Source organism: Pristiophorus japonicus, chromosome 7, assembly GCF_044704955.1.
Source record: "Pristiophorus japonicus isolate sPriJap1 chromosome 7, sPriJap1.hap1, whole genome shotgun sequence".
In the NCBI taxonomy this organism is placed as follows: Eukaryota; Metazoa; Chordata; class Chondrichthyes; family Pristiophoridae; genus Pristiophorus; species Pristiophorus japonicus.
The window spans coordinates 123,334,807-123,360,019 of record NC_091983.1 but is presented as its reverse complement, the minus strand read 5'-3'; the positions used below and the strand labels follow the sequence as shown (position 1 = coordinate 123,360,019).

Genomic DNA, 25,213 nt, shown 5'->3' with positions numbered 1-25,213 from the left:
TTTGATATGCTGTGCACTGACTACCATCTGAATGTCCTTGAATTATATGGTTTAGTAACATAATGGCGTTAAGTCAAGAAAGCATACTACAGAAATTTGTCTTCACCTTTAGTAACAATGATCCTAAAAAGAATGAGCCTGTATTAGAGCAAACTGAGATCCACGGGGACAAAATTAATTCTACAGTAGTATTAGGATCACAGTAAAAACCTTAAATGCAAATTGAAGTCCCCTGGATAGAATGGAATGTAACTAGGAAGGTGGTGAGTGAGGTAAGCTGTGCACTCTTAAAAGCTGCTGAACATGTTGCAGCTACGTGTGGGTTACACAGTAATGCCATCATTTAAGTTTAATGTGTTCACGTGTGACTTTTTCTAATTCCAGGTATCGGGAGCAAAAGAAAACCTTACTGGAACAGAATCTAAAGTGGATGAAAGCAAGTCTTCTGATACTGGTTAGTGATTGTAGGATTTGTTGCTTATTAATTGGCATAAGAGTGCAACTGGAAGCAGTTGTAGTGAGATTCGATCTGAATTTTCCTGTTCCTCCTCCTCTGTCCCCTTTTACTGGGTGCTGGATGGGTACAGCATGCCCAAACTACATCATACTTGAGCTATGTGATTATGCAGAACGTGGTAGGTCAGGTCATTAGTGAGACCCATTCGTACTCTGCCCCCAGGCCCACCCCAAGGAGAACATTCAACCTAGAAACTGGCTGATATATAGGCACAGCTATGTGCCCAAGAGGCCAACTATAAGAAGACCTCCAGACTCTTATCCATGGAAAGGTTGGAATAGAAAGTAGAATTGGGCCTCCCTTTCCTTCGAATCTGAGGTGCAATACCAACATTTTCACTTTTTTCACCCACCGTGTCAGAACACTCTTCCAGTAAACAGTACTAATGCAAGTTCTTTTGTTTCTTTAGTGGTGCCTTCCTTGTGGGAAGCACTGCCATGGCAACATAGTGTTGCCCTATTGATCCAAATCAAAATAGTCCGAGAAGGACTTTTGAGCATTATACCATGAACAGCCATCTTGAATGGATGTACTTCCTCTCTGACAGAATGCATCATCTTGAGCCAGCCTTAGGGATTCTTCCTTAGGTATTGGCAGCAATTCAGAAAAGGAGGCAGTCAAAAAGCAGGAAACTAGACCAGTTAGCCGAACATCTGTGATTGGGAAATGTTGGAGTCCATTTATTAAAGAAGCAGTAACAGGATATTTGGATTAGCAACATTTGGTCAGGCAGAGTCCACATGGATTTATGAAGGGGAAGTCATGTTTGACAAATTTGCTGGAATTCTTTGAGAATGTAACGAACTGGGTGGATAAAGGGGAACCAGTGGATGTGGTGTATTTGGACTTCCAGAAGGCATTTGACAAGGTGCCACATAAAAGGTTACTGCGCAAGATAAAAGTTCACGGAGTTGGGGGTAATATATTAGCATGGATAGAAGATTGGCTAACTAACAAAAAACAGATTTGGGATAAATGCCAACCAGAGAATGAACTAATCAGTAACGAGTGGGGTGCCACAGGGATCAGTGCTGGGACCACAACTATTTACATAGAAACATAGGCCCCAAGTTTCCACACGCGGCAAAACAGGCGCCCCTCCGAGCTGGGCGCTCGTTTTTCGCGCCGAAAACGGCGCCTGAAAAAAAACGCGCTTTTCTCGAGCGCTTTGCAGCTCGATGTCAGCTTGGCGCGTCGCCCAGGGGGCGGAGCGTACCACTCACGCCGATTTTGTAAGTAGGAGGGGGCGGGTACCATTTAAATGAGTTTTTTTCGTGCCGGCAACCCTGCGTGTTGGAGCTTTCGCGCACGCGCAGTGTGAAGGAAACATTGGCACTCGGCCATTTTTGTAGTTCTTTGTAGCTGTTCATTTTTTAACATTTTTTAATAAAACCACATTGCCCTTCCATGATCAGCACTGAGGCTTCTTGCAGCAGTGAGAAGGCTGCAGGAAGCCTCAGAAGTTGAGGCAGCCGTTTCACGACGGCCCGACCGACAGCAGGTGGGCCTTCCCCCCCCCCTGCCGTCGGGACTGGCTGCCTCAACTTCTGAGGTTTCCTGCAGCCTTCTCACTGCCTCCCCCCTCCCCTGCCGTTGGGAACGGCTGCCTCCTCCCTGCTTCCCCCCCCCCCGCTGCCGTCGGTCGGGCCCTCATTGCCTCCTCCCCCCCCCCGCCGTCGGTCGGGCCCTCACTGCCTCCTCCCCCCGCCCCCTGCCGTCGGGAACGGCTGCCTCAACTTGTGAGGCTTCCTGCAGCCTTCTCCCTGCCTTGAAGCACTTTCACACAGGTAGGAACATGGTTTATTTAATCTTTTCTTTGCTTATAAATTTTTATTCAGGTTGGAATTATTTGTATAATATTTGTATAAGTATAACTAAGGATTTATTGTAGAATGTAATGACTTCCCTTCCTCCCCCCCCCCCCCACCTCACCTCGTTCTGGACGCCTAATTTGTAACCTGCGCCTGATTTTTTAATGTGTAGACAAGGTTTTTTCAGGCCTACAAAAATCTTCACTCGCTCCATTCTAAGTTAGTTTGGAGTACGTTTTCACTGTGGAAACTTTCAAATCAGGCGTCAGTGGCCGGACACGCCCCCTTTTGAAAAAAAAATTCTGTTCAAAATTGAAACTGTTCTACATGACTAGAACTGCAGAAAACTTAAATGTGGAGAATTGCGATTTCTAAGATACTCCGTTCTCCACCAGTTGCTCCTAAAAAATCAGGAGCAAATCATGTGGAAACTTGGGGCCATAGAAACTAGGTGCAAGAGTAGGCCATTCGGCCCTTTGAGCCTGCACCTTCATTCAATATGATCATGGCTGATCATTCACCTCAGTACCCCTTTCCCGCTTTCTCTCCATACCCCTTGATCCCTTTAGCCGTAAGGGCCATATCTAACTCCCACTTGAATATATCCAATGAACTGGCATCAACAACTCTCTGCGACAGGGAATTCCACAGGTTAACAACTCTCTGCGTGAAGAAGTTTCTGCTCATCTCAGTCCTAAATGGCCTACCCCTTATTCGAAGACTGTGTCCCCTGGTTCTGGACTTCCCCAACATCTGGAACATTCTTCCAGCATCTAACCTGTCCCGTCCCGTCAAAATCTTATACGTTTCTATGAGATCCCCTCTCATCCTTCTAAACTCCAGTGTATAAAGGCCCAGTTGATCCAGTCTCTCCTCATATGTCAGTCCAGCCATCCCTGGAATCAGTCTGGTACAATCTATTAATGACTTGGAAGAAGGGACTGAGTGTAACGTAGCCAAGTTTGATGACGATACAAAGATGGGAGGAAAAGCAATGTGTGAGGAGGACATTAAAAAAAGCTGCAAAAGGACATAGACAGGCTAAGTGAGTGGGCAAAAATTTGGCAGATGGATAGAATGTTGGAAAGTGTGAGGTCATGCACTTTGGCAGAAAAAAATCAAAAGAGCAAGTTATTATTTAAATGGAGAAAGATTGCAAAGTGCCGCAGTATAGCGGGACCTAGGGTTATTTGTGCATGAAACACAGAAGGATAGTATGCAGCCATAGCAAGTGATCTTGGCCTTTATTGCAAAGGGGATGGAGTATAAAAGCAGGGAAGTCTTGTTACAGCTGTACAGGGTATTGGTGAGGCCACACCTGGAATTCTTTGTGCAGTTTTGGTTTCCATATTTACATATTTATGCTTGCTTTGGAGGCAGTTCAGAGAAGGTTCACTAGGTTGGTTCCAGGGATGAGGGGGTTGACTTATGAGGAAAGGTTGAGTAGGTTGGGCCTCTACTCATTGGAATTGAGAAGAATGAGAGGTGATCTTATCGAAACATATAAGATTATGAGGGGGCTTGACAGGGTGGATGCAGAGAAGATGTTTCCACTGGTGGGGGAGACTAGAACTAGAGGGCATGATCTTAGAATAAGGGGCCGCCCATTTAGAACTGAGATGAGGAGAAATTTCTTATGAGGGTTGTGAATCTGTGGAATTTTCTGCTTCAGAGAGCTGTGGAAGCTGGGACATTTAAATAAATTTAAGACAGAAATAGACAGTTTCTTAAATGATAAGGGGTTATGGGGAACGGGGAGGGAAGTGGAGCTGAGTCCATGATCAGATCAGCCATGATCTTATTGAATGGGGAGCAGGCTTGAGGGGCCATATGGCCTACTCCTGTTTCTATTTCCTGTGTTCTTATAATTGTTCCTATTCAGGAAAAAATGTTTTTTTTTTTTACCCGGTTTAATACAGGTACTACAACTTAGTTCTATATACAAAAATTATTTGTTGAAAGATTGCTGTCTCTTGATTTTCTGTCCTTCTTCCTCTCCCCTTTTTAAAAAAAAATCTTTGGTTTATTTGCAGGAAAGCAACTGATGCAATACAATATGTACCCTGTATTAACTTTCTTGGATGGAACTGCATCAACTATATTAGAAAAGGAACACACTACTTCAGGCCTTACGTGTACATATGAAGACAATCGTCTGCAGAGAAATGAGCTAGTTGAAGGGGAAAATGAGAAAAAAAAGACAAGTCAACTTTTTAAATTAGAACCTCTTACAGAAGAAGAAGCAAGAGAAGAAACACTGTTTTACTTGTGTGAATTGGCTCCTTCAAATACTCTAGATGGTGAAAACTCTTTACTGGACAGTTAGCCAATAAGTTAAAGGTTCTTATCCATACATCCAGCTAATGACTAACTTAAAACTTGAAACATTTAATTTATATTGTAAGATTGGTTTGTGTAGTTAATGTCTTGTGTTGATTCTTGTTGTAAATATGTTGCATTCAATTTTTTTGCTAATATATGCAAAATACTTTGTTCCCTGTATTCGAAACATTCCATCAGAAATGCAGCTTTATTTGAGTTTGTCAAGTGACCTTTTGTACAATTGCTGTGACATTACATGGCATTGTTTACTTTTTGTTATTGATGCCAGCAATGTATGAAATTGAAATCTGTACTTTGCAACTTGTGTATTGTGCAAAATGTCACATTGGCCCCCAAATTAGCTTGGGACAACTGAAAGCACCACCCTACATTCCATGACTTTAAAAAAAAACTGTTACAAACTGTGTGTACTACTCCCAGTTTTAGATAAAGCTTGGGTAATGTTCATTGAAATGTATTATAGCTGATGTAACCAAATTCATGAACACCTTCGCAATCATTTTTGAAATGTAGAAATATTGTGTCTTATCTACAAATAAGATTCCATGCAATTCTTTAAGATACTGTCTACATTTTATTTTTTGAGGGGTAATTGCTAAAATGTGTAAAGTATGATAGACTCCTTTTAAAGTTATCCCACGGCCAGGGTGCTACACTGAGATTTCATTTTGTGCTGGCTAAAGTCATACCTCGGAAACATCTTGCTGTTTATTCATAGTAAAATGTGATTATTTTGGCTCTTGTCCTGATTGTAACATTTTTAATGACAACTCTTGCTAGAGAGTCTCTTGGCAGTCAGCTAAGGTTGGACAATGGCAACTGCACTGGTCCAGTGCTCATTACTTGTAGAAAAGTGCAATGTATCCAAGTTTGCTGATACAAAGCTAGGTGGGAAAGTAAGCTGTGAAGAGAACACAAAGGGATCTCAGCTCGTAGGCAATCCCATCAAAATGAGGGTGACCTGCTTCCACATCAAAAGTGGTGTTCACAAGTGTTTCAAGGAAGGAATTATATTCCAGGTCCTGAACTACATCCTGAAGGATGGATTTTTTTTAATGGGGGGTGGCTGTTGCACACCAGCCACCACATGGGCTTGACCGAGCTAGGTCTTGGTCCAGTGGCAAGGGTTAATCAAGACGACTGGAGACATGCTCTGCTGCACAGATAGTGCGTGCACATATTGCAGTGTGTGTTAGTCTCTCCTGGGCCCTGATCACATCCCTTTACAATCTCTCGCTGCTCCTTTGCCTGGACCTTGCCTCTGCTGTAGTATCTGCCCAAACTCCAATCACTGATCTGGACCTTGATGACATCCCTCTTCACTGCCATCGCCCTCCTGCACCAGTTCATGCTGTACCTTGCAGTGGTATGCTGCTTGCTGCTCCTTTTATGGCCCTGACCTGCTGTCCATTACAGTTCTTAAAGGGGATGCTGTTTCTGAGAGCACTTGGTCATTTTCATCATCTCTGGAGTTGACAGAGCTGTTGAATTTCTTGAGGTGCTATGTAGGGTTTCTATGCACCACACTGCTGGCTGACACCTCCACAGCCATCTCTGCCCACATGGTGCTTAAAAACCTGTTGAGTTGGCCTCCCAGATGGAGGGAAGTGCCTGCCTCCCTCCTCTCCACTGCCCCCACCAGTGTCTGCAATGCCAGGTCATTGAACCGAGTGGCTGATGCATGAGGTCTTGGAGAAGCCATCTCACACAACTCCAGAAATAATGAAAATGACAAAGAAATATAGACCGGTTAAGTGAGTGGGCAAGTAAGGCAGCAGATGGAGTATAATGTGGAGAAATGAGAGGTTATTTACTTCAGTAGGAAGAATAGAAAAAGTATTTAAATGGTGAGAAATTATTAAATGTTGGTGTTGAGATTTAGGTGTCCTTGTACAAAACAGTTAGAATAGTTATACAGCAAGCAATTAGGAAAGAAAATTGCATGTTGACCTTTATAAGGTATTTGGAGTGTAAGAGGCCTTGCTACAATTGTACAGGGCTTTGGTGAGACCTACACCTGGAGTACTGTGCAGTTTTAGTCAGAGACAGGACATGTGTGGCTTTGATGCACCACCTCTAAGGTTCACTAACTTGGTCCCTGGGATTAGAGGGTTGTCCTATGATAGATTGAGTAGATTGGACCTATACTCAAGTTTAGGAGAGGTGATCTCATTTGGGGTGATTGACAGGGTAGTTTCCCTTGGCTGGAGAGTCTAGAACTAGGTCATAGTCTTAAATGGCTGACCCGTTATCCTGAAACTCAGGAATTTCCTTCACTGAGGATTGTGAATCTTTGGGGCTGCAGATGCTGAATTGTTGAGTATATGCAAGGCCGAGAGAATTTTGAACTCTAGGGGCATCAAGTGATAAGAATCGGACAGGAAAGTTGAGGTAACTGAGCAGCCGTGATCTTATTGAACAACGGAGCAGACTCGAAGGGCAGTGTGGCCTCCTACTGATTATGTTTAAAAAGTTGTTGAGGGCAGTGCTATTCCAACAAGAACTATGCATCCATACACTGCAGTAGAGGAAAACTAAATATATACACCTTTTTAAAATCAAGTAAATAATGGGGAACAAAAGGTCTTGAGGAAAGAGATGTTCCATTCACTGAGAAAATATAATGTATACTGGGAATAAGGTTAACACACAATAGATAAATGTGACACCAAGTCGCTGGAGAAATACCACCAACGATGTCTCCGCAAGATCCTACAAATCCCCTGGGAGGACAGATGCGCCAACATCCCCAGCATCGAAGCACTGACCACTTGGGCAGGCCACAAAGTTCGCATGCCAGACACGAAACCCCCAAAGCAAGCGCTCGACTCAGAACTCCTTCACGGCAAACGAGCCAAACGTGAGCAGTGGAAACATTACAAGGACACCCTCAAAGCCTCCCTGAAAGTGCAACATCCCCACTGACACCTGGGAGTCCCTGGCCAAAGACCACCCTAAGAGGAGGAAGTGCATCTGGGAGAGGGCTGAGCGCCTCGAGTCTCGTCGCCGAGAGCATGCAGAAATCAAGCACAGGCAGCGGAAAGAGCGTGCGGCAAACCTGTCCCACCTCGTTCCATCAACAACTATCTGTCCCACCTGTGATAGAGACTGGTTCTCGTATTGGACTGTACAGCCACCTAAGAACTCAAGTTAAGAATGGAAGCAAGTCTTCCTTCATCATAGGCAGTCCCTCAGAATCGAGGATGAGGTAAATGTAATTCAAGCATATGTGGCCTGTATCTTTTAGCACTAGGCACATGATCTATTCCTATAGCAGAACTATAGGTTTAAAACTACCTGAATAATAATTTTAAAATGTTTGTACTGAGTTGTGATCAACATTAGTTGAGTTTTGGACTTTAGGCCAATTAATTCCGATTAGGGACAGACAAGTTTTGGGAGAACAAAGAAACTGACTTGCTTTGTCAAAGTTTATTTGAAACAGTTACAACACATAGTTCACAAATAAACAATTCAAAAGTCTTACTACAACATTAGATTTCAAAGTGGCTGATGCTTACAGGTAGAAGTTACATTTTTTTTTTAAATTAAAAATCTTGTTGAATCATCTTTATCTAGTTATCCTGACAAACGTAAACAGCAGTAATTAAAATTAGAAACAAGACTGAGCAGGTGATTTAAGATTAATTCTCTCCACAAAGTGATAGTTTTTTTTAAAAAAACTAATAGGCCAATCAATGCTGATTTTTTTAAAAGAAAATCAGAAGAATGCTTTCAAAACAATCCAATCAATGCCAACATTTTTACCTCGGGTCCTGAAAAGGTCTCAGAAGCATCAAAAACTTGATTAGACTACTTTTCAATGACATTACTATAGCTTTCATCACTCTTACGGACAGATGTATAGTTACTGTTTCATGAGATTATGACGGGTGGGGGGGGGGGGGGGGGGGGGGGGAAAAAGAGGGGTGTCTCAATTATCAATATACACACAGCAAAGACAGTGGGGACTTTGAAGCACAAAAGACAATTAGACAGCAGGCTACATGGAGTTCCTATATAATGAATAAAAATTACACCAACTAATATAGTTTGGAAATTTATACTACTGAAGCGAACAAGCCTAGGGTGAAGTTATCAGTGTCGACATTGGGAACCCATTTATAAATTCACTCTGTAGTTTCTAACATCAAAGAAGATTTTTTTTAATACTGTTTGCAATAAAATCCACAATCAAATTCACTCGGTAAAAAGGGATTATTTTCACAATCGTCTCCATTTTCTTCTAAATGGCTGTACCAAATCACAGTTGAGATTAAAGCAAGACCAGTCAATTATTAAATGTCAGCTGCATTGGCCGATTGTTCAAACTTACATTTAGGTTTAGTAAGTGCACCCCAAAAAGCTAGTGAAAACAGTAACTCCTACAATACTTAAGTGTTGCATTAGAAACAGCACAGCAAGTCAAATTCATTCTGCAGACAGTGGAATCTAAAATGTACACAATGCTGACAAGCCTTTTCCTAGTCACTGCTAAGCCAAGCAGAAAACTTCTACAGACCAGTTACACATTTCAAGATTCAACTGTAATTAAAAGAAAACAAAAAAGTTGCCTTTTCCTCTTCGAAATATTTACTAATTAATCTGAGCACAACAATTCACTTTATTTGGAGATTCAGTCACACTAACATTTAAATAGATGTAAAACATTTAATGACCTGTGTTCATACTATTTCAGCAATCAGTTAAAGATTACAAGAATAATCTGCATTTAGGGTCGAGTTCAGCAAAATCCCTTTAAACATTTCACAGCTATGATGAGTTATTCCAATCATGCAAGAGGGAAAAAATAAATTCTACCACACAGTAGCACACCCATATTTAATTACACAGTCATCTTCAAATACTGCCTTTAATTTGGATTTTAGTCACAAGACAAACTAGGCATGGCAAGAGAAAACCACATGCTTTTTAAATTTAGGCTCTTCAATCAAATTCACGAGTTGTCAAAACAAGTGGAGCAACCAGGGTCCATCCATAGAGCATGATGCAAATCCAGCTGGAAGAAATCTTCACCCAAACTGATGGCCATTTACTAGTCATCATTTCATATGAGGAATCAGGGCTAAAAAGGAAAAAAAAAACAATGTAATATGTATTGTCCTTCGTGCATTCATTTTCTAATGTACACTATACCAGTGGTATCCTTCATAATACCATATTTAGTTACTTTCCCCCTATCCCCTCCTTGCTGGGTTTGGTTAACAGGTGCAAGCTCCCTCCACTACTTTGGCCAAGTAGCTATTCATACGGCTAATTTTCTAACTTTGTGCTCCTTGCCCCAGGAGAGCACATATCAGAAATTCTAAGCATGATTTTCCAAACATTTATGTATAGAAAATGGTGCACAACATGTACTGGAATTTCTGATATGTGCTCTCAGTGGGTAAGGTTTCCTGCCAGGAGCACAAAGTCAGCAAATTACCCAAATGATGGTGAGCATCATGATGCTAAAGGGGCATTGTAGTAGAGTTCAATTCTCTCACCCAAAACCCACATATGCAGCAGGAGTCACCAGAGAGTAATCAGCAGCAGGAACCACAGTTGATTAGGGCCACTGAGACAAAACAGCATTACTAGAAGCCAAGATGAGGGCAAGTATTCTGCACAAACCAGGATCAAATCGGAGAACTCCCTCATATTTATGGCTTAATTCCACAATGGAAAGCAAATTTAACAACTAAGCCATTAGGGGAACCACACATTCTACTTTAGATATAAATACAAAATGTATCATGTCTCATTAAAGCTACAATGCCTATTCATTTCATTCTAAAGCACTTCCTAATATAACAAAAAGGTTTAATAATTTAAAATATTAGCTTCTAATCTTGAATTGAGGGGTTTCAGAATAGAGTTCTACTTTTATTTGTTTTTAATGTTGGACCAGCCAACTGCTATAAATTTGTTGTTTAGGTAATAAGCATCTTAAAATATGTTTCACATATATACAATCACATTATTTGCTTAGAAAAACAAGCAGCATATGGACTATTGAAGCAGTAACAGAAAACTCTCATGTTTTGGTACAAATCTATCGCCAGTTAGTAAGATTTTTTGGCTTAAAATGTTTACATACCTGTACCAGTTGGTTAGTGTCATCATGATATAAAGGGAAGCCAAAAACAGCATAAAGTGAAAGAAGGAGTAGCTGTAGGTGACACCATCTTTCTCATTGTCCTCTGCACGCTGTGCATTATTACCATCATCCAGGGAACCATCATTTCGACCAACTCCTTCTTCTATCAGTGTAGATTCATCACTAGTCAGAGTCAGTTTGTTAACCTGGCTATTGTTTGATGTCCGGATGCTGTGTGAAAATTTAGAAGCTTAATATCATGCAACAGGATCATATCAAAACTTACAAAAGCGGTTACTGAATAGTAAGTTGTCTACTAGGGTACAGTGCCCTTATTAGCTTTCTCTTGCTTGTAATTACTTAATATTTCCTTATTTAGAGTGAAGTATTAACTAATTGTAAAACAATTTAATCGAGGTTGCAACATTCACCCTGGTGTCCAAGGTGTATGACCCATGACCTTTACAGAAAACCTGGAGTTCACACCCATTACCTTTACAACCCAAAGTAAAGATCTAGAATTAATGTTTTGAGTATGTAAAGAACAGAAATAAAACAAGTAAACAACTGGTTTTAGAAGACAGGTACTTTGCAGAAGGTGATGATGGAAACTGTTGTGTGTCTGTAAAGCATGCACTCCCATGTTCCACTCCCAGCATCCCTTGGGAGCACTGTATATAAGCCGGCCCCCCCAAGGCCTGTTCCTGACACTGGAGTGTCTTAATAAAGACTGAGGTCACTGTTACTTTAAGCTCCCTGTGTGCAGTCTCATCTGTGTTAGGAACACAATAACTGGCGACGAGTATACGAATCCAACGCAAAGATGCAGCAAACTGTGGGCATCCTGAAGTAGTTCTCGGAGGGTGAGGACTGAGAAGCCTATGTCAAACGGCTAGACCAGTACTTTGTAGTCAACGAGCTGGACGGAGAAGGAAGCGCTGCAAAAAGGAGCGATCCTCCTCATGGTCTGCAGGGCACCAACCTACAGCCTCATGAAGAATCTTGAGACTCCGTTGAAACCCACAGATAAGTCATAGGAGGAGCTGTGTACACTGGTTCGGGAGCATCTTAACTCGAAGAAGAGCGTGCTGATGGCGAGGTATCGGTTCTACACGTGCCAGCGATCTGAAGGTCAGGAAGTGGCGAGCTACGTCACCGAGCTAAGGCGACTTGCAGGACAATGTGAGTTTGATGGCTACCTGGAGCAGATGCTGAGACTTTTTTGTACTGGGCATTGGCCACGAGACTATCCTACGAAAACTTTTGACTGTAGAGACACCGACCCTCAGTAAGGCCATTGTGATATCACTGGTGGGCATAAATGCCTGTGCTAACACCAAACAAATCTCTCAGCACACAAGTGCTAGCAATGTTCATAAATTAACTGGAACGGTGTTTGTGAGCAGAAATGTACAGGGCAGAAACCACGAGTATGCAACTGCCAGTGGGCCTCAGGTGACCCAGATGACTCAGTCCTTAACAAAGGATGAATGCAAGGCAATTCACACCTTGTTGGTGTTGTGGAGGCTTCCATTCAGCCTATTCATGCCGCTTCAAAGGGTATGTTTGCAAGAGCTGTGGAACAATGGGGCACCTCCAATAAGCTTGCACACTGCAAAACCTGCTAACCACCACGTGGCAGAGGAAGATCGGTCCGTGGTGGATCAAAGCAATTTTGAGCCTCAGAGGAGGCAGATGCTGAAGTACATGGGGTGCACACATTCAACGAATTGTCCACCTAGAATGCTAAATTTCAAATTGAATGGCTTATCCGTAGCCATGGAACTGAACACTAGCACAAGCCAATCCATCATGAGTAAAAAGATGTTTGAGAGACGGTGGTGCAACAAGTCACTCAGACCAGCCCTGAGCCCCATCCACACGAAACTGAGAACGTACACTAAAGAGCTCATCACTGTCCTGGGCAGCGCCATGGTCAAGGTCACATACGAGGGCATGGTGTACGAACTGCCACTCTGGATTGTCCCAGGTGATGGCCCCACACTGCTTGGAAGTAGCTGGCTGGGCAAAATCCGCTGGAACTGGGATGACATCCGAGCGCTATCACATGTCGATGAGGCCTCATGTACCCAAGGTTCTTAACTAAATTTCCTTCCCTTTGAGCCAGGCATTGGAAACTTTTCGGGGCGAAGGTGCGGATCCACTTGGTCCCAGAGGCACGACCCATTTACCACAAGGCGCGAGCGGTACCTCACATGAGGGAGAGTGTAGAAATCGAGCTGGACAAGTTGCAACGCGAGGGCATCACCTCCCCAGTAGAATTCAGCGAGTGGGCCGGCCCGATTGTTCCAGTACTCAAAAGTGATGGCATGGTCAGGATTTGCGGCGATTATAAAGTAACTATTAATCGTTTCTCGCAACAGGACCAATACCCACTACCTAAAGCAGACGACCTATTTGCGACGCTGGCAGGAGGCAAGACGTTCACCAAGCTCGACCTGACTTTGGCCTACATGATGCAGGAATTGGGGGAGTCTTCGAAGGGCCTCACCTGCATCAACACGCACAAGGGACTATTCACCTACAACAGATGCCCGTTTGGAATTCGGTCGGCTGCAGCGATCTTCCAGAGAAACATGGAGAGCCTACTCAAGTCGGTACCACGCACGGTGGTTTTTCAGGACAACATATTGGTCATGGGTCAGGACACCGCGAGCACCTACAAAACCTGGAGGAGGTCCTCCAGCGACTGGATCATATAGGGCTGCGGCTGAAGAGGTCGATATGCGTCTTCATGGCAACAGAAGGGGAGTTTTTGAGGAGAAAGATCGCGGCGGACGGCATTCGGCCCATAGACGCCAAGACAAAGGCTATCAGGAACGCGCCCAGGCTACAGAACGTCACGGAGCTGCGGTCGTTCCTGGGACTCCTCAACTATTTTGTTAACTTTCTACCGGGGTTAAGCACCCTCTTAGAGCCCCTACATGTGTTATTGCGTAAAGGCAAAAACTGGGTATGGGGAAAAAACCAAGTAATTGCTTTTGAGAAAGCCATAAACATTTTATGCTCCAACAAGCTGCTTGTATTGTATAACCCGTGTGAGCATGTGATGTGTCGTCATACGGAGTCGGGTGTGTATAACAAGCAGCTAACATTGCGTGGAAGTTGCAACCTGTCGCCTATGCCTCCAGGAGCTTGTCTAAGGCCGAGAGGGCCTGCAGCATGATTGAGAAAGAGGCATTAGCGTGTGTGTTCGGGGTAAAGAAAATGCATCAGTACCTGTTTGGCCTCAAATATGAGCTGGAAGCTGATCACAAGCCCCTCATATCCCTGTTCGCTGAAAACAAGGGGATAAATACTAATGCCTCAGCCCGCATACAAAGGTGGGCACTCGCGCTATCAGCGTATAACTATACCATCCGCCATAGGCCAGGCACCGAGAACTGTGCGGATGCTCTCAGTCGGCTACCATTGCCCACCACAGGGGTGGAAATGGTGCAGCCTGCAAACTTGTTGATGGTGGCGCAGCCCGCAGACTTGTTGGTCATCATGGAAGCATTTGAAAATGATAAATCACCTGTCACGGCCCGCCAGATTAGGACTTGGACCAGCCAAGATCCTCTGCTGTCCCGAGTAAAAAAACTGTGTACTGCATGGGAGTTGGGCAGGCATCCTAGTTGAAATGCAAGAGCTAATAAAGCCGTTCCAGCGGCGAGAGGATGAGCTGTCCATTCAGGCAGACTGCCTGTTGTGGGGTAACCGCGTAGTGCTATCCAAAAAGGATAGGGAGACGTTCATCTCTGATTTCCACAGCACACACCCGGGTATAGTAATGATGAAAGCAATAGCCAGATCCCACGTGTGGTGGCCCGGTATCGACTCTGACACAGAGTCCTGTGTACGGCAATGCAGTGTGTGTGCTCAGTTGAGCAACGCGCCCAGAGAGGCACCACTAAGTTTGTGGTCCTGGCCCTCCAGACCATGGTCGAGGATCCATGTTGACTATGCGGGCCCGTTTCTCAGTAAAATGTTCCGGGTGGTGGTGGATACTTTTTCAAAATGGATTGAATGTGAAATAATGTCGGGAAGCACTGCCACCGCCACCATTGAAAGCCTGAGGGCCATGTTTGCCACCCACGGCCTGCCTGACGTACTGGTCAGTGACAACGGGCCATGTTTCACCAGTGCCGAATTTAAAGAATTCATGACCCGCAATGGGATTAAACATGTCACCTCGGCCCCGTTTAAACCAGCCTCCAATGAGCAGGCGGAGCAGACAGTACAAACAATCAAACAGAGCCTCAAACGAGTCACAGAAGGCTCACTCCAAACCCGCCTGTCCCGAGTACTGCTCAGCTACCACACGAGACCCCACTCACTCACAGGGGTGTCCCCGGCTGAGCTACTCATGAAAAGGACACTTAAAACCAGACTCTCACTGGTTCACCCCAACCTGCATGATCAGATAGAGAGCAGGCGGCAGCAACAAAATGTAAATGGTGGTCATGCCACTGTATCACGGGAAATTGATCTGAATGACCCCGTCTATGTGCTAAACTATGGACATGGTCGCAAGTGGATCGTGGGCACGGTGATAGCTAAAGAAGGGAGTAAGGTGTTTGTAGTCAAACTAGACAATGGACAAATTTACAGAAAGCACCTGGACCAAACAAGGCTGCGGTTCACAGACTGCCCTGAACAACCCACAGCAGAAACCACCTTTTTCCGAGCCTACAACATACACCCAAAGGATCAACGACACCACGCCGGACCAGGAAATCAAACCCATCACACCCAACAGCCCAGCAAGGCCAGGCTCACCCAGCAGCCCTGCAGGGCCAACAACACGCCAGCCCAGCGAGGGCACAGCCAACACACCAGAACAGACATTTGTACCGAGGCAGTCCACCAGGGAAAGAAAGGCTCCCGACCGCCTCACCTTGTAAATAGTTTTTTTTGGCGGGGGGGGGGGGGGGGGCCGGGAGTGATGGTGTGCATCTGTAAAGCATGCACTTTCATGTTCCACCACTAGGGAGCACATCCCCTGTAGTCCCAAGGGAGCACTGTGTATAAGCCGGCCCCTAAGGTCTGTTCGTCACTCTGAAGTGTCTTAATAAAGACTTGGGTCACTGTTACTTTAACCTTCCTGTGTGCAGTCTCATTTGTATTAGGAACACAATCGAAAGAGTTTAAGTTCTGATTTGCTGGCAGCTCCAGGCATGTTAGAAATCAACTAAGGGACCAAATCCCCAAGTAGATAACTGTTTAGGGGCATTGTACAGAAATTACTTAGTAAGGATCCTATGTGGAAGCATTTGACTGAGTGTGGCATCAAGGAGCCCTAGTAAAATTGAAGCCAATGAGAATCAGTGGTCAAACTCCACTGGCTGGAGTCATATCTCGCACTAAGGAAGATGGTTGTGGTTGTCATCTCAGCCACAGGGGTTGATGTAGGAGTTCCTCAGGGCAGTATACTAGATATTCGCTGATGATTGCACAGTGTTCAGTTCCATTCGCAACTCCTCAGATAATGAAGCAGTCAATGCCCACAAGCAGCAAGACCTGGATGGCATTTAGGCTTGGGCTAATGTGCGACGTGAATGTTACTTGCCACTTAAGTGCTAGGCAATGACCATCTCCAACAAGAAAGCATCCAGCCATCTCCCCGTGACATTCGGCAGGATTACCATTGCTGAATCTCCCAACAACATCCTGGGGGTCACCATTGATCAGAAACTTAACTGGACCAGCCACATAAATACTGTGGCTACAAGGGAAGGTCAGAGGCCAAGTATTCTGCAGCGAGTGACTCACCTCCTGACTCCTCAAAGACTTTTCACCATCTACAAGGCACAAGTCAGAAGTGTGATGGAATACTGTTCACTTGCGTGGATGAGTGCAGCTCCAACACTCAGGAAGCTCGACATCATCTGCGACAAAGCAACCCATCCACCACCTTAAACATTCACTCTACCAACGGCATGTACCATCTACAAGATGGACTTCAGCAACTCGCCAAGGCTTCTTAGACAGCACCTCCCAAACCTGAAACCTCTACCATCTAGAAGGCCAAAGCCAGCAGGCATATGGGAACACCACCACCTGCAAGTTCCCTTTAAGTCACACACCATTCTGACTTGGAACTATATCGCCATTCCTTCATCGTCGCTGGGTCAAGATCCTGCAACACCCTCCCTAACCGCACTGTGGGAGTACCTTCACCTCATGAACTGCCACTGTTGAAGGCAGTTCACCACCACCTTCTCAAAGGAAAGTAGGGATGGGCAATAAATGCTGGTCTTGCCAGCAACACCCACATCCCAGGAATTAATTTTAAAAATCCCCCAGAAGAAAGTTGCAGGATGTCTTAGATTCTGATTCAGAGGAAGTCAAGAGATATATATCTCAGGTACAGAGAATATACAGCACAGAAACAGGCCATTCGGCCCAACCAGTCCATGCCAGCGTTTATGCTCCGCTTGAGCCTCCTTCCATTCTTCCTCATCTAGCACCATCAGCATAACCCTCTATTCCCTTCTCCCTCATATACATATCTAGCCTCCCCTTAAATACATCTACTATTCACCTCAACCACTCCCTGTGGTAGCAAGTTTCATATTCTCACCACTCTCTTATACACTAGAAATTAAAGCAGCTTTTGGAACTTCCTTACAAAGAACTGCTGCATTCAGTGTTCTGTAAATAAGTAGTTCTAACTTTCACCTGTGAGATCCGCTGCAGGATGACTAAGTGAATGCTACAGATTAGATTTGCTGTTGAGATAAAGAGGACTGCACTTGGTACATAGAGGAGAAAGATGCAGAGGAGTCAGGCATTTTTCAGCTCTCCAATCACATATTAATAAGATTGCACATGTTATAATTTACTTCAATAACACCATTTACCAGGAATGAAACTAAAAAATGGAGATGTACCAGCCAATTGGAAACAGGCTAAAATGATATCTATATTCAAAAAGGGTGACACAGCAAACACAGGCAACTACATCTATTGTTCTTACTTTAATCCCATGTAAAATAATTGTACTGATCAGGAGTAAACTCGAAGATTATCTGTGCAATAACCTAGTAAACAGCAATCAATATGGCTTCAAATGGAGACATTCCTGCCTGATAGACTCCTTAATTTCTTTGAGGAATTTCTATGGTAGGATTTCATGATCTAAATTACCCCCCCCCCCAATAAGGTGCAAGTGCAATTCACATGCACAGAGTGACTTTAGCTAACAATTAGTTTGTTGTTACCCTTCGGGCATATACTTTTTAAAAAGAAAAAGCCCTCCTGATCAAACTGAACTCATTTGGAAAAAAGGACAGCTCTTATCAGGAGCTTGGGTCTGATGGTTACTGACCTTGAATAAAGAACACAAAGCAAAAATAGGACCAGTCCTACAATTCCTTGTGCATCCCACCACTGGATGACCTGACCAGGGACATGAGTTCCTGTGCTGTTGTACCCAATCATGCTCAACAAACTGGGATTGCATTTTCGGTCTGTAAGAAATTAAACATAAAAAAGTAAATTCCCCTTGAAGTTACTTACTAATTTTTCATCGCTGTCTAAGCTTCAACTTATTAAATCTAGATATTCAAGCAGAGAGCATTCTCTTTTAAGAACCATTTAAAAAAAAAGCAAAGTGCTTTAAAGATGGACTCGACTGAATTATGAACAAGACAAAGCCGGAGTATGCCAGAGTTTCCAATCTGACCACAAAGAATCAATTATTCAACTAGTTTGTTAATTTAATTGAAGATGGAACACAGAAGGCCTCTAATCTATGCAGATCCATAAAGCATGAGAGGATGAGTGCTTTACTCACTCCTGCTCAGTGCAGCCAAAATAGCCATTATATAATTTCCCAAAGTGCGTCTACCGGACATCCTTTCTATCCAATTACAATGTACAAAGCATATTCAGTTTTATATCACAATCTCAGCCATCATTCTGGTCATTAAAATTAACTATTTAAGAATTTTCATTCTACTGATGTAAATTAAACTTGTGTGATTCTATTAAAAAGGCAAAAAGCAAAAGCAGGTTAGCATTCAATTTATTCAATTAAACAGCTCTAATGAGCCAAACAACTAAATCTAACTACAGGAGCAACACGCTTTTAATTTGTGATTGTTGGTAGTAAAATTGAGATCCTATCTTCAGAAACTGCCAAAAGACAATTTTCCATATTTAAAGTAAAACTGCATCAGTGTTGGTAAACCACCATTTTCAGTGCAGATGGGCTTAGGCAGCACCAGCTACAAGTTCCCAACCACTCTCAGTCTGGCACAATTTTTCCAAGCAACACATGATCCATGATAAGCTTGACTGCAGGTCACTTAGAAATATCATGGATGCAACTATTTAAAAAATACAGTACCATCTGGAGGAATGAATAAGTTTGGATTTTAAAAAAGACAAAGAAAATAAAGCCCATTGCTTAATAAGGTTGCTCCCACTAACATGCCAAATAGGAAAATAAGCTGCTTCAGCATTTCCAGAATATTTCTAAACTGACAGAAATCCAGCACCAAAATATAAACCAACACATTTTTAAAGCAATGCATCAATGCAATTTTCAATACCACCCTTTCAATTCCATAACATTGAAATCAGGATAAAAATAAATGATATAGCAGCATTCTGGAGTAACATGGTCATGGTACACAATGAAAACTTTATCCTTCACTGCTGAGGGACTATTGGACTGGAGTCTGTTTTAAAAAAAAAATTAGATTATATCATGGGGCATTATTTATAGCCAACACAAAAATAATCTGTCTCCTACGAGACATTATTTGAGGATGGAATATATTAACTAAAACACAATAACTAAAATGAACAGAGTACCTGGTTCATTAGTCATAGCTGACCACGTTAGATACATGGTATACAAGGTGATGATAGAGGATTGCAGCAAACCAGAGCGAGGCTGGGACTCCTGAAAATACAACAACAATTTTCAATATATTTATATAAGGTGTAGAATGTATGTATTCCTGGTAGTGATTTTATATGCATGTTCCATTAATACACACAATGATGCTATAAAAGTTAGCCTACTTTATCAGTAGGCCCACCATTTTGTCTTCTTCAGGAAATTTGTACTTGTTCCACATCCACATTTCACTTGCACATTTGTGAAAAGTAGGTCACATCTGACTAATTGTCATGTATGTACATGCTGTTTGTAGCCACCAAATGATGTCATTGTTGGAGGCCACTGAGTAGCACACACATGGTACTGCTCTGCTTTAAAAGCCAAGCATTTTGGGAGTCAGACACTTTGGGTCTAAATAAAGCAGAACCAAGGTTGTACCTTGCTTAGTTAAACAGTACTCAGTTTGAACCTTTATTGCATACGTAACACTAATCTAGTTGCATTTTTTGAGGTCACGGGCATGCTGAATGTCTATGGATATTGTGTATATGAACTACCAGAAGGCATTTTGATAAGGTTCTGCACAGGAGGTTATCAAAGAATGGCAGCACAAAGAATAGGAGAGAACTATGATATGGGTTGATAATTAGTTAGGAGGTTAGAGACATAAGGGATAAAGGGAGCATTCTTTGATTGGCAGGATGTGACAAGTGGTATTCCCCAGGGATCTTTACTAGGGCCTCAGCATTTTCATCATAGAAATTAATTGGATGAAGGAAGAGAATTGTAGATACAAATGTGCAGACGACACTAAGTTAGGAGACATAGCAAAAGGACTTACAGATTAAGTGAGTGGACAAAACTATGGCAAATGGAGTTCAATGTGGGGAAAGTGTGAGGTCATCCACTTTGGATCAAAGAAAGCCAAATCAGAATATTTTCTTCTGGGTAAGCCTTGGAGCTGTGGGATTCAGATGTCCATGTACAAAAGTCACTAAAATCTAGTGCACAGGTACATAAAGTCATCAAAAAAAAAGAGAATGGTAGGTTGGCGTTTATCTCAAGGGGGCTGGAATACAAAAGTAGGACATGATGCATCAGTCAGGCTCCATCTGGAGTACTGCGTTCAGTTCTGAACTCCGCATCTCAGGAAGGATCTATTGGCCTTGGAGGGAGTACAGCATAGATTCACCAGAAAGATACAGAGACCTGAAGGGTTAAATTATGAGGACAGGTTACATAACCATGGTTTGTATTCTCTGGAGTTTAAAAGGGTAATTGAGGGGTTTAAAACGAAAAAGGATTTGATAGGGTAGGATCCTCTGGTGGGGTAATCCACAACAAGAATGCATAATCTTATTAGAGCTAGGCTAGTTAGGAGTGTGTAATGTATTTGCTTCATGGGTTCTTTGCTTAAGAATTCATAGCAACGCACTGCTATTAGGAACTAGTTGGTTTATTAGCAAAGGTTTATCACACTACATATTACTAGTTCAGCCAACAAGCTCACAGCCACATGCCTCATCGTGGATCCCCTGAACCCAACTGGCTGGGGTTTTATGGAGTCTTGAGCACCACATGACTGGCTAAGCCATTCCCAACTCAACAGCTCTACAACTCTTTTGCTGAAACAAAACAAACATTAACTCAAGTGCCCCCTTATTAAAGGGGGGAGACACTTCAAACACTTTTCAAGTGCCCTTGTTTTTTTTTAAAAAAAGGGCACAGAGAGGCAAATTATACAAGTGCCCCCTGACTGGAGGGACATTAAAACAAATTAAACTTTAAAACATATAAAATCAAATAAAAATTTGGTTGCCGGGGGTGATGATGCACTCCAGTCCCTCCGGCACCCACCTCTCGCGGAAGGCCGCGAGCGTACCGGTGGACACCGCGTGCTCCATCTCCAGGGACACCCTGGCTCAGATGTAAGCACGGAAGAGAGGCAGACAGTCGGGCTGAACGACCCCCTCGACCTCCCACTGCCTGGACCGGCTCTTGCACCCTTGGCCGTGCCCAGGAGCAGTCCTACGAGGAGGCCCTCGGACCTACCCACTCCCCTCCGCACAGGGTGCCCAAAGATCAGGAGTGTGGGACTGAAGTGCAACCAGAATTTGAGGAACAGCCCCTTTAAATAGTGGAATAGGGGCTGCAACCTCGCACATTCCATAAAAACATGGAACACGGACTCCTTCAGACCACAGAAATCAACAGCTCTACAAATCTGTGAGCATACTCATAGAAGCATACACTAGAGTGAAATAAGGAAGAATTCACCCCCCCCCCCCCCACACACACACAAAAGGGAGTGGAAATCTGCAACCCTTCCCCCAAAATGCTATGGTCTCTGGGTCAATTGAAATTTAAGACTGTCGGTAGGAGTATCAAGGGATACGGAGAAAATATAGGTAAATGGAGTTGAGATACAGAACTGTCATGATCTAATATAATGGCAGAAAGGGACTACTCCTGTTCCAATAAATATTGGTCATTATCAATTCACTGGGACTCCAAAATAGAATAAAGGTCTACAATTGAAAGTAGTTGTGATTAACAGTCTAAAAATGCTGATTAAGTACCTTTTTCAAACTTTATTCCTTTGACATTGCTTTAATTTTTTCTGTTAAAGTTCTCTGTATTGTCTATTGTATTGTAAATATATTTACTGCTCTAAGACCATGGAATAGTATATTTATTTATTTAGGCAAAACAAAGTTTAAAATTTTGATTCAAGCTCCAAAATTCAGGTCTTTTGTTCTAAAGTTTCTAGATCATACCTGTATCTTCGGGAGGATGGACATGACAGAGGAAGCTATGCATAGCAGCATATTTAAGCTGATGAAGACTTTGTTCTCAGTGCAGCCCTCAGGATGAGTGTAGTAACAGTAGAAAAGGACTATGGCAACCAGCGATAGCAGGTAGTTCATGCCCGTTGCTGACAGCAGTGCTGTAAGAAAGATTATGCAAATTGCTAGCCAACAAGTTCTCTAAACTCTAGAGTACTCATTTCAGAAAACTATGGGGTAGAAATTCTGACGTCCCCACACCCGAACAAAATTTCTACGGACCTGGGAAGATATCGGAAAAGCCAGTTTTCAGCACGCAATGCGCATGCGTTGAAAACCGGCTTTTCCGATCTATCAAGCTGGAGCCCCCAAACACTAATAAAAAAAAATAGAAAATATACACTACATATTTAAGATTCATTTAAATTGAAGATATTAATGTCTTGTATAAAAAAAAAATTGATTTTTTTTTCTTTTTAAAGTTTTTTAATTATGCCTTAAAATAAACTTACCATAGTGAGGAGGATTTTTAAACAATAAAATATGTTTTCATAACTTCATTTTAATATGTTTTTGTGTTTTAAAACACTTGCACCTATAAAAGTAGGCTATGCACCTGCTTTTTTAGGCGCAAGATTTTTGAGGACATTTGCTGGGCAAGATAGGCGTAAATATCGCAATCTTGCACGTACAAATGTCCTCGCTCCCGATATGTGTAGGATCTGTCAAGCTCCAACAGAGTTCCCATTATTATGAATGAAAAAATGCTTACCTGTGATTGGGTGTCCACACCCGTGACTCCTGCGCACGTCCCTACGAGCACACGCTGTGATGCGCAGAGAGGAGGCGGCCTGTGGATCGGGAACTCGAGCGGGCGCAGCAGCTTCAGGTAGGTGCGCATTTTTTCTCTAAAATCTAGTCGAACAACCGCGGGAAGGAGAAAGCGGAATTTCTACACCTATGTTTTTTTTTTAAATCGCCATTTACATTTATTTTGTCTTAAGGTAGACACATTCCGAGACTTGAAGAGAAAGAGCACAGAGCCTTGCCGGTAAGAATGGTACAAAGCAGATGTACTTCAAGAGGATCGCCATGGGAAACATTTTACTTAACAACTCAAAGAATGGAGGAATATCAGTATTAAGAAAAAAAAGCTTTAATGGTGACAGTTCTCCTCCCTCCCCCCCCACCCCATTTATATATCAACACTATAACACGACGCAGGAGCTACTACTCTTCAGTTTGCTTTCCCTACCTGCATACCAGCACCTAGAGTTGCCTTCTTCCATCTTTTCAACCCATGATTCATTCCAGGAGTGGGCAAAGTCAATGAGTAGAACCAGTTGGATTAAGATGAAACAGAATGCGCCAGCCATTCCGACATAGAACCAGACTGTAAATAAGCAAACAAAATAAAGCTCAGGAATATTATACAAGTTTAAAGTATGAAATATGCAAAATCATTTTAGCACATTTATATTGTAAAAATCATACTTAGTAAACACGAATTTAAAAATGAAAAGTAAGACTTTAAGAGCAGTATATATTAAAGTGTTCCAAGTAAAAATGGGCATCTTTTCACAATAGGTTTGTTTAGTGGCTATGTAGAAATTAAAATTCACAGATGTTGAATTATTATTGAATATGCCAGCATTTTCCAAAAATGTAATACAAAGAGAAAGAGATAGTCAATTTAAAATAAACTTAAGCTGCTCATCAATCTCTGCATTCAGTGTCAGCATCAAGCTTCCCAGGTCAAGTACATTATCTTTGATCCTAGTTGTAGTTCGATAAAAAATCATTTTCACTGCTCCCAGTTGGCCTTACGTAGAGCCTTTTCTGTGTTGCTTTGCACTATTTGAATTGACGTCTGCCATTAACACGAGATCATGTGAAAGTTGGTAGACCCAAAGTTACTTATGACAGTAGTAGTGTATTGAAATTCTAACAAGATTTAATCCACATAGATGTACCACGCTGAATAATAGGCAATCAAAATGCTTAATCTAAGTCTGCTTTAAAAAATCTCAGAGTAATATGAACCAGCAGTGTTATCAGTACATCCATTATACAAACCTGTTGTAAAGGGTCCTTCTGGAATGAAGAAAGCACCCACTGTGATAGCAACCACTGTGGCAAATTTAAAAAACCAAAATCTAGAAGAAAAAAATAAAGTTGGTCAGGTTATCATTGACAATGGATGATTCTAAACTACAGGACTAGCTATTATCCTTATTACTGCAGCAGACACAGCACAGCAGCAGGAAGAAGCTTATTTTGATGTGTCTTCACAATTTATCACATCTCTGATTAACATGTTTCATTCCATTTAACCATACATCTTGTTAACATGGTAAAACATAGTAAAAACACAAAAACTTGACAGTATCATTGCAATGTAAAAGGGACAGAGGACATTAAATATTAAGAAGTTAACAGTACATCTCGATCTTTAATAACTGCTGTTCCTTTCAATGTCTCATTATACTGTTCACCCAGTTCTAAAACTGTCACGCGTTCCCATCTTTTAAGTTCTGATAGAGGTGGAACCAGCTAACGGAGAGATAAAAGCAGAGAGTTCTGCCCCTCTGCCCATTTTATCTGCAGATGCCTGCAAGTGTAAAACCAGATCAATCAACAGGGAACATTCATGTGAGGGACGGGAACTTAAAAAGAGAGATCCTCAAAATTTCTACGTCAAACTCTATGGGCACAAAGACATCCAGGCACACCTTACTTGAAGTCAAATTGTGAAATGGGAGGGAGCCCAGAGAAGAGCCACAGGGGTGATCAGTATTG

At 42.6% G+C, this 25,213-nt stretch overlaps 2 protein-coding genes across 2 annotated transcripts in view; one reads left to right on the top strand and one right to left on the bottom strand.

Moving 5' to 3' along the window:
• hsf2 (heat shock transcription factor 2) overlaps positions 1 to 5,407 on the top strand; it is a 54,176-nt gene extending 48,769 nt beyond the window's left edge. The window contains exons 11-12 of the mRNA XM_070885298.1: positions 385 to 454; positions 4,362 to 5,407. Of these exons, the coding sequence (XP_070741399.1) occupies positions 385 to 454; positions 4,362 to 4,654 (363 nt within the window). The 3' untranslated portion in view covers positions 4,655 to 5,407. The remainder of the gene's footprint in view (positions 1 to 384; positions 455 to 4,361) is intronic.
• A 3,414-nt stretch (positions 5,408 to 8,821) lies between these two features.
• Positions 8,822 to 25,213, bottom strand: part of serinc1 (serine incorporator 1) — a 37,643-nt gene continuing 21,251 nt past the window's right edge. The window contains exons 4-10 of the mRNA XM_070885297.1: positions 24,491 to 24,570; positions 23,670 to 23,807; positions 22,406 to 22,575; positions 19,598 to 19,688; positions 18,105 to 18,246; positions 10,772 to 11,002; positions 8,822 to 9,757 (exon numbers count right to left, since the gene is read on the bottom strand). Coding sequence (XP_070741398.1) covers positions 9,619 to 9,757; positions 10,772 to 11,002; positions 18,105 to 18,246; positions 19,598 to 19,688; positions 22,406 to 22,575; positions 23,670 to 23,807; positions 24,491 to 24,570 — 991 coding nt within the window. The 3' untranslated portion in view covers positions 8,822 to 9,618. The remainder of the gene's footprint in view (positions 9,758 to 10,771; positions 11,003 to 18,104; positions 18,247 to 19,597; positions 19,689 to 22,405; positions 22,576 to 23,669; positions 23,808 to 24,490; positions 24,571 to 25,213) is intronic.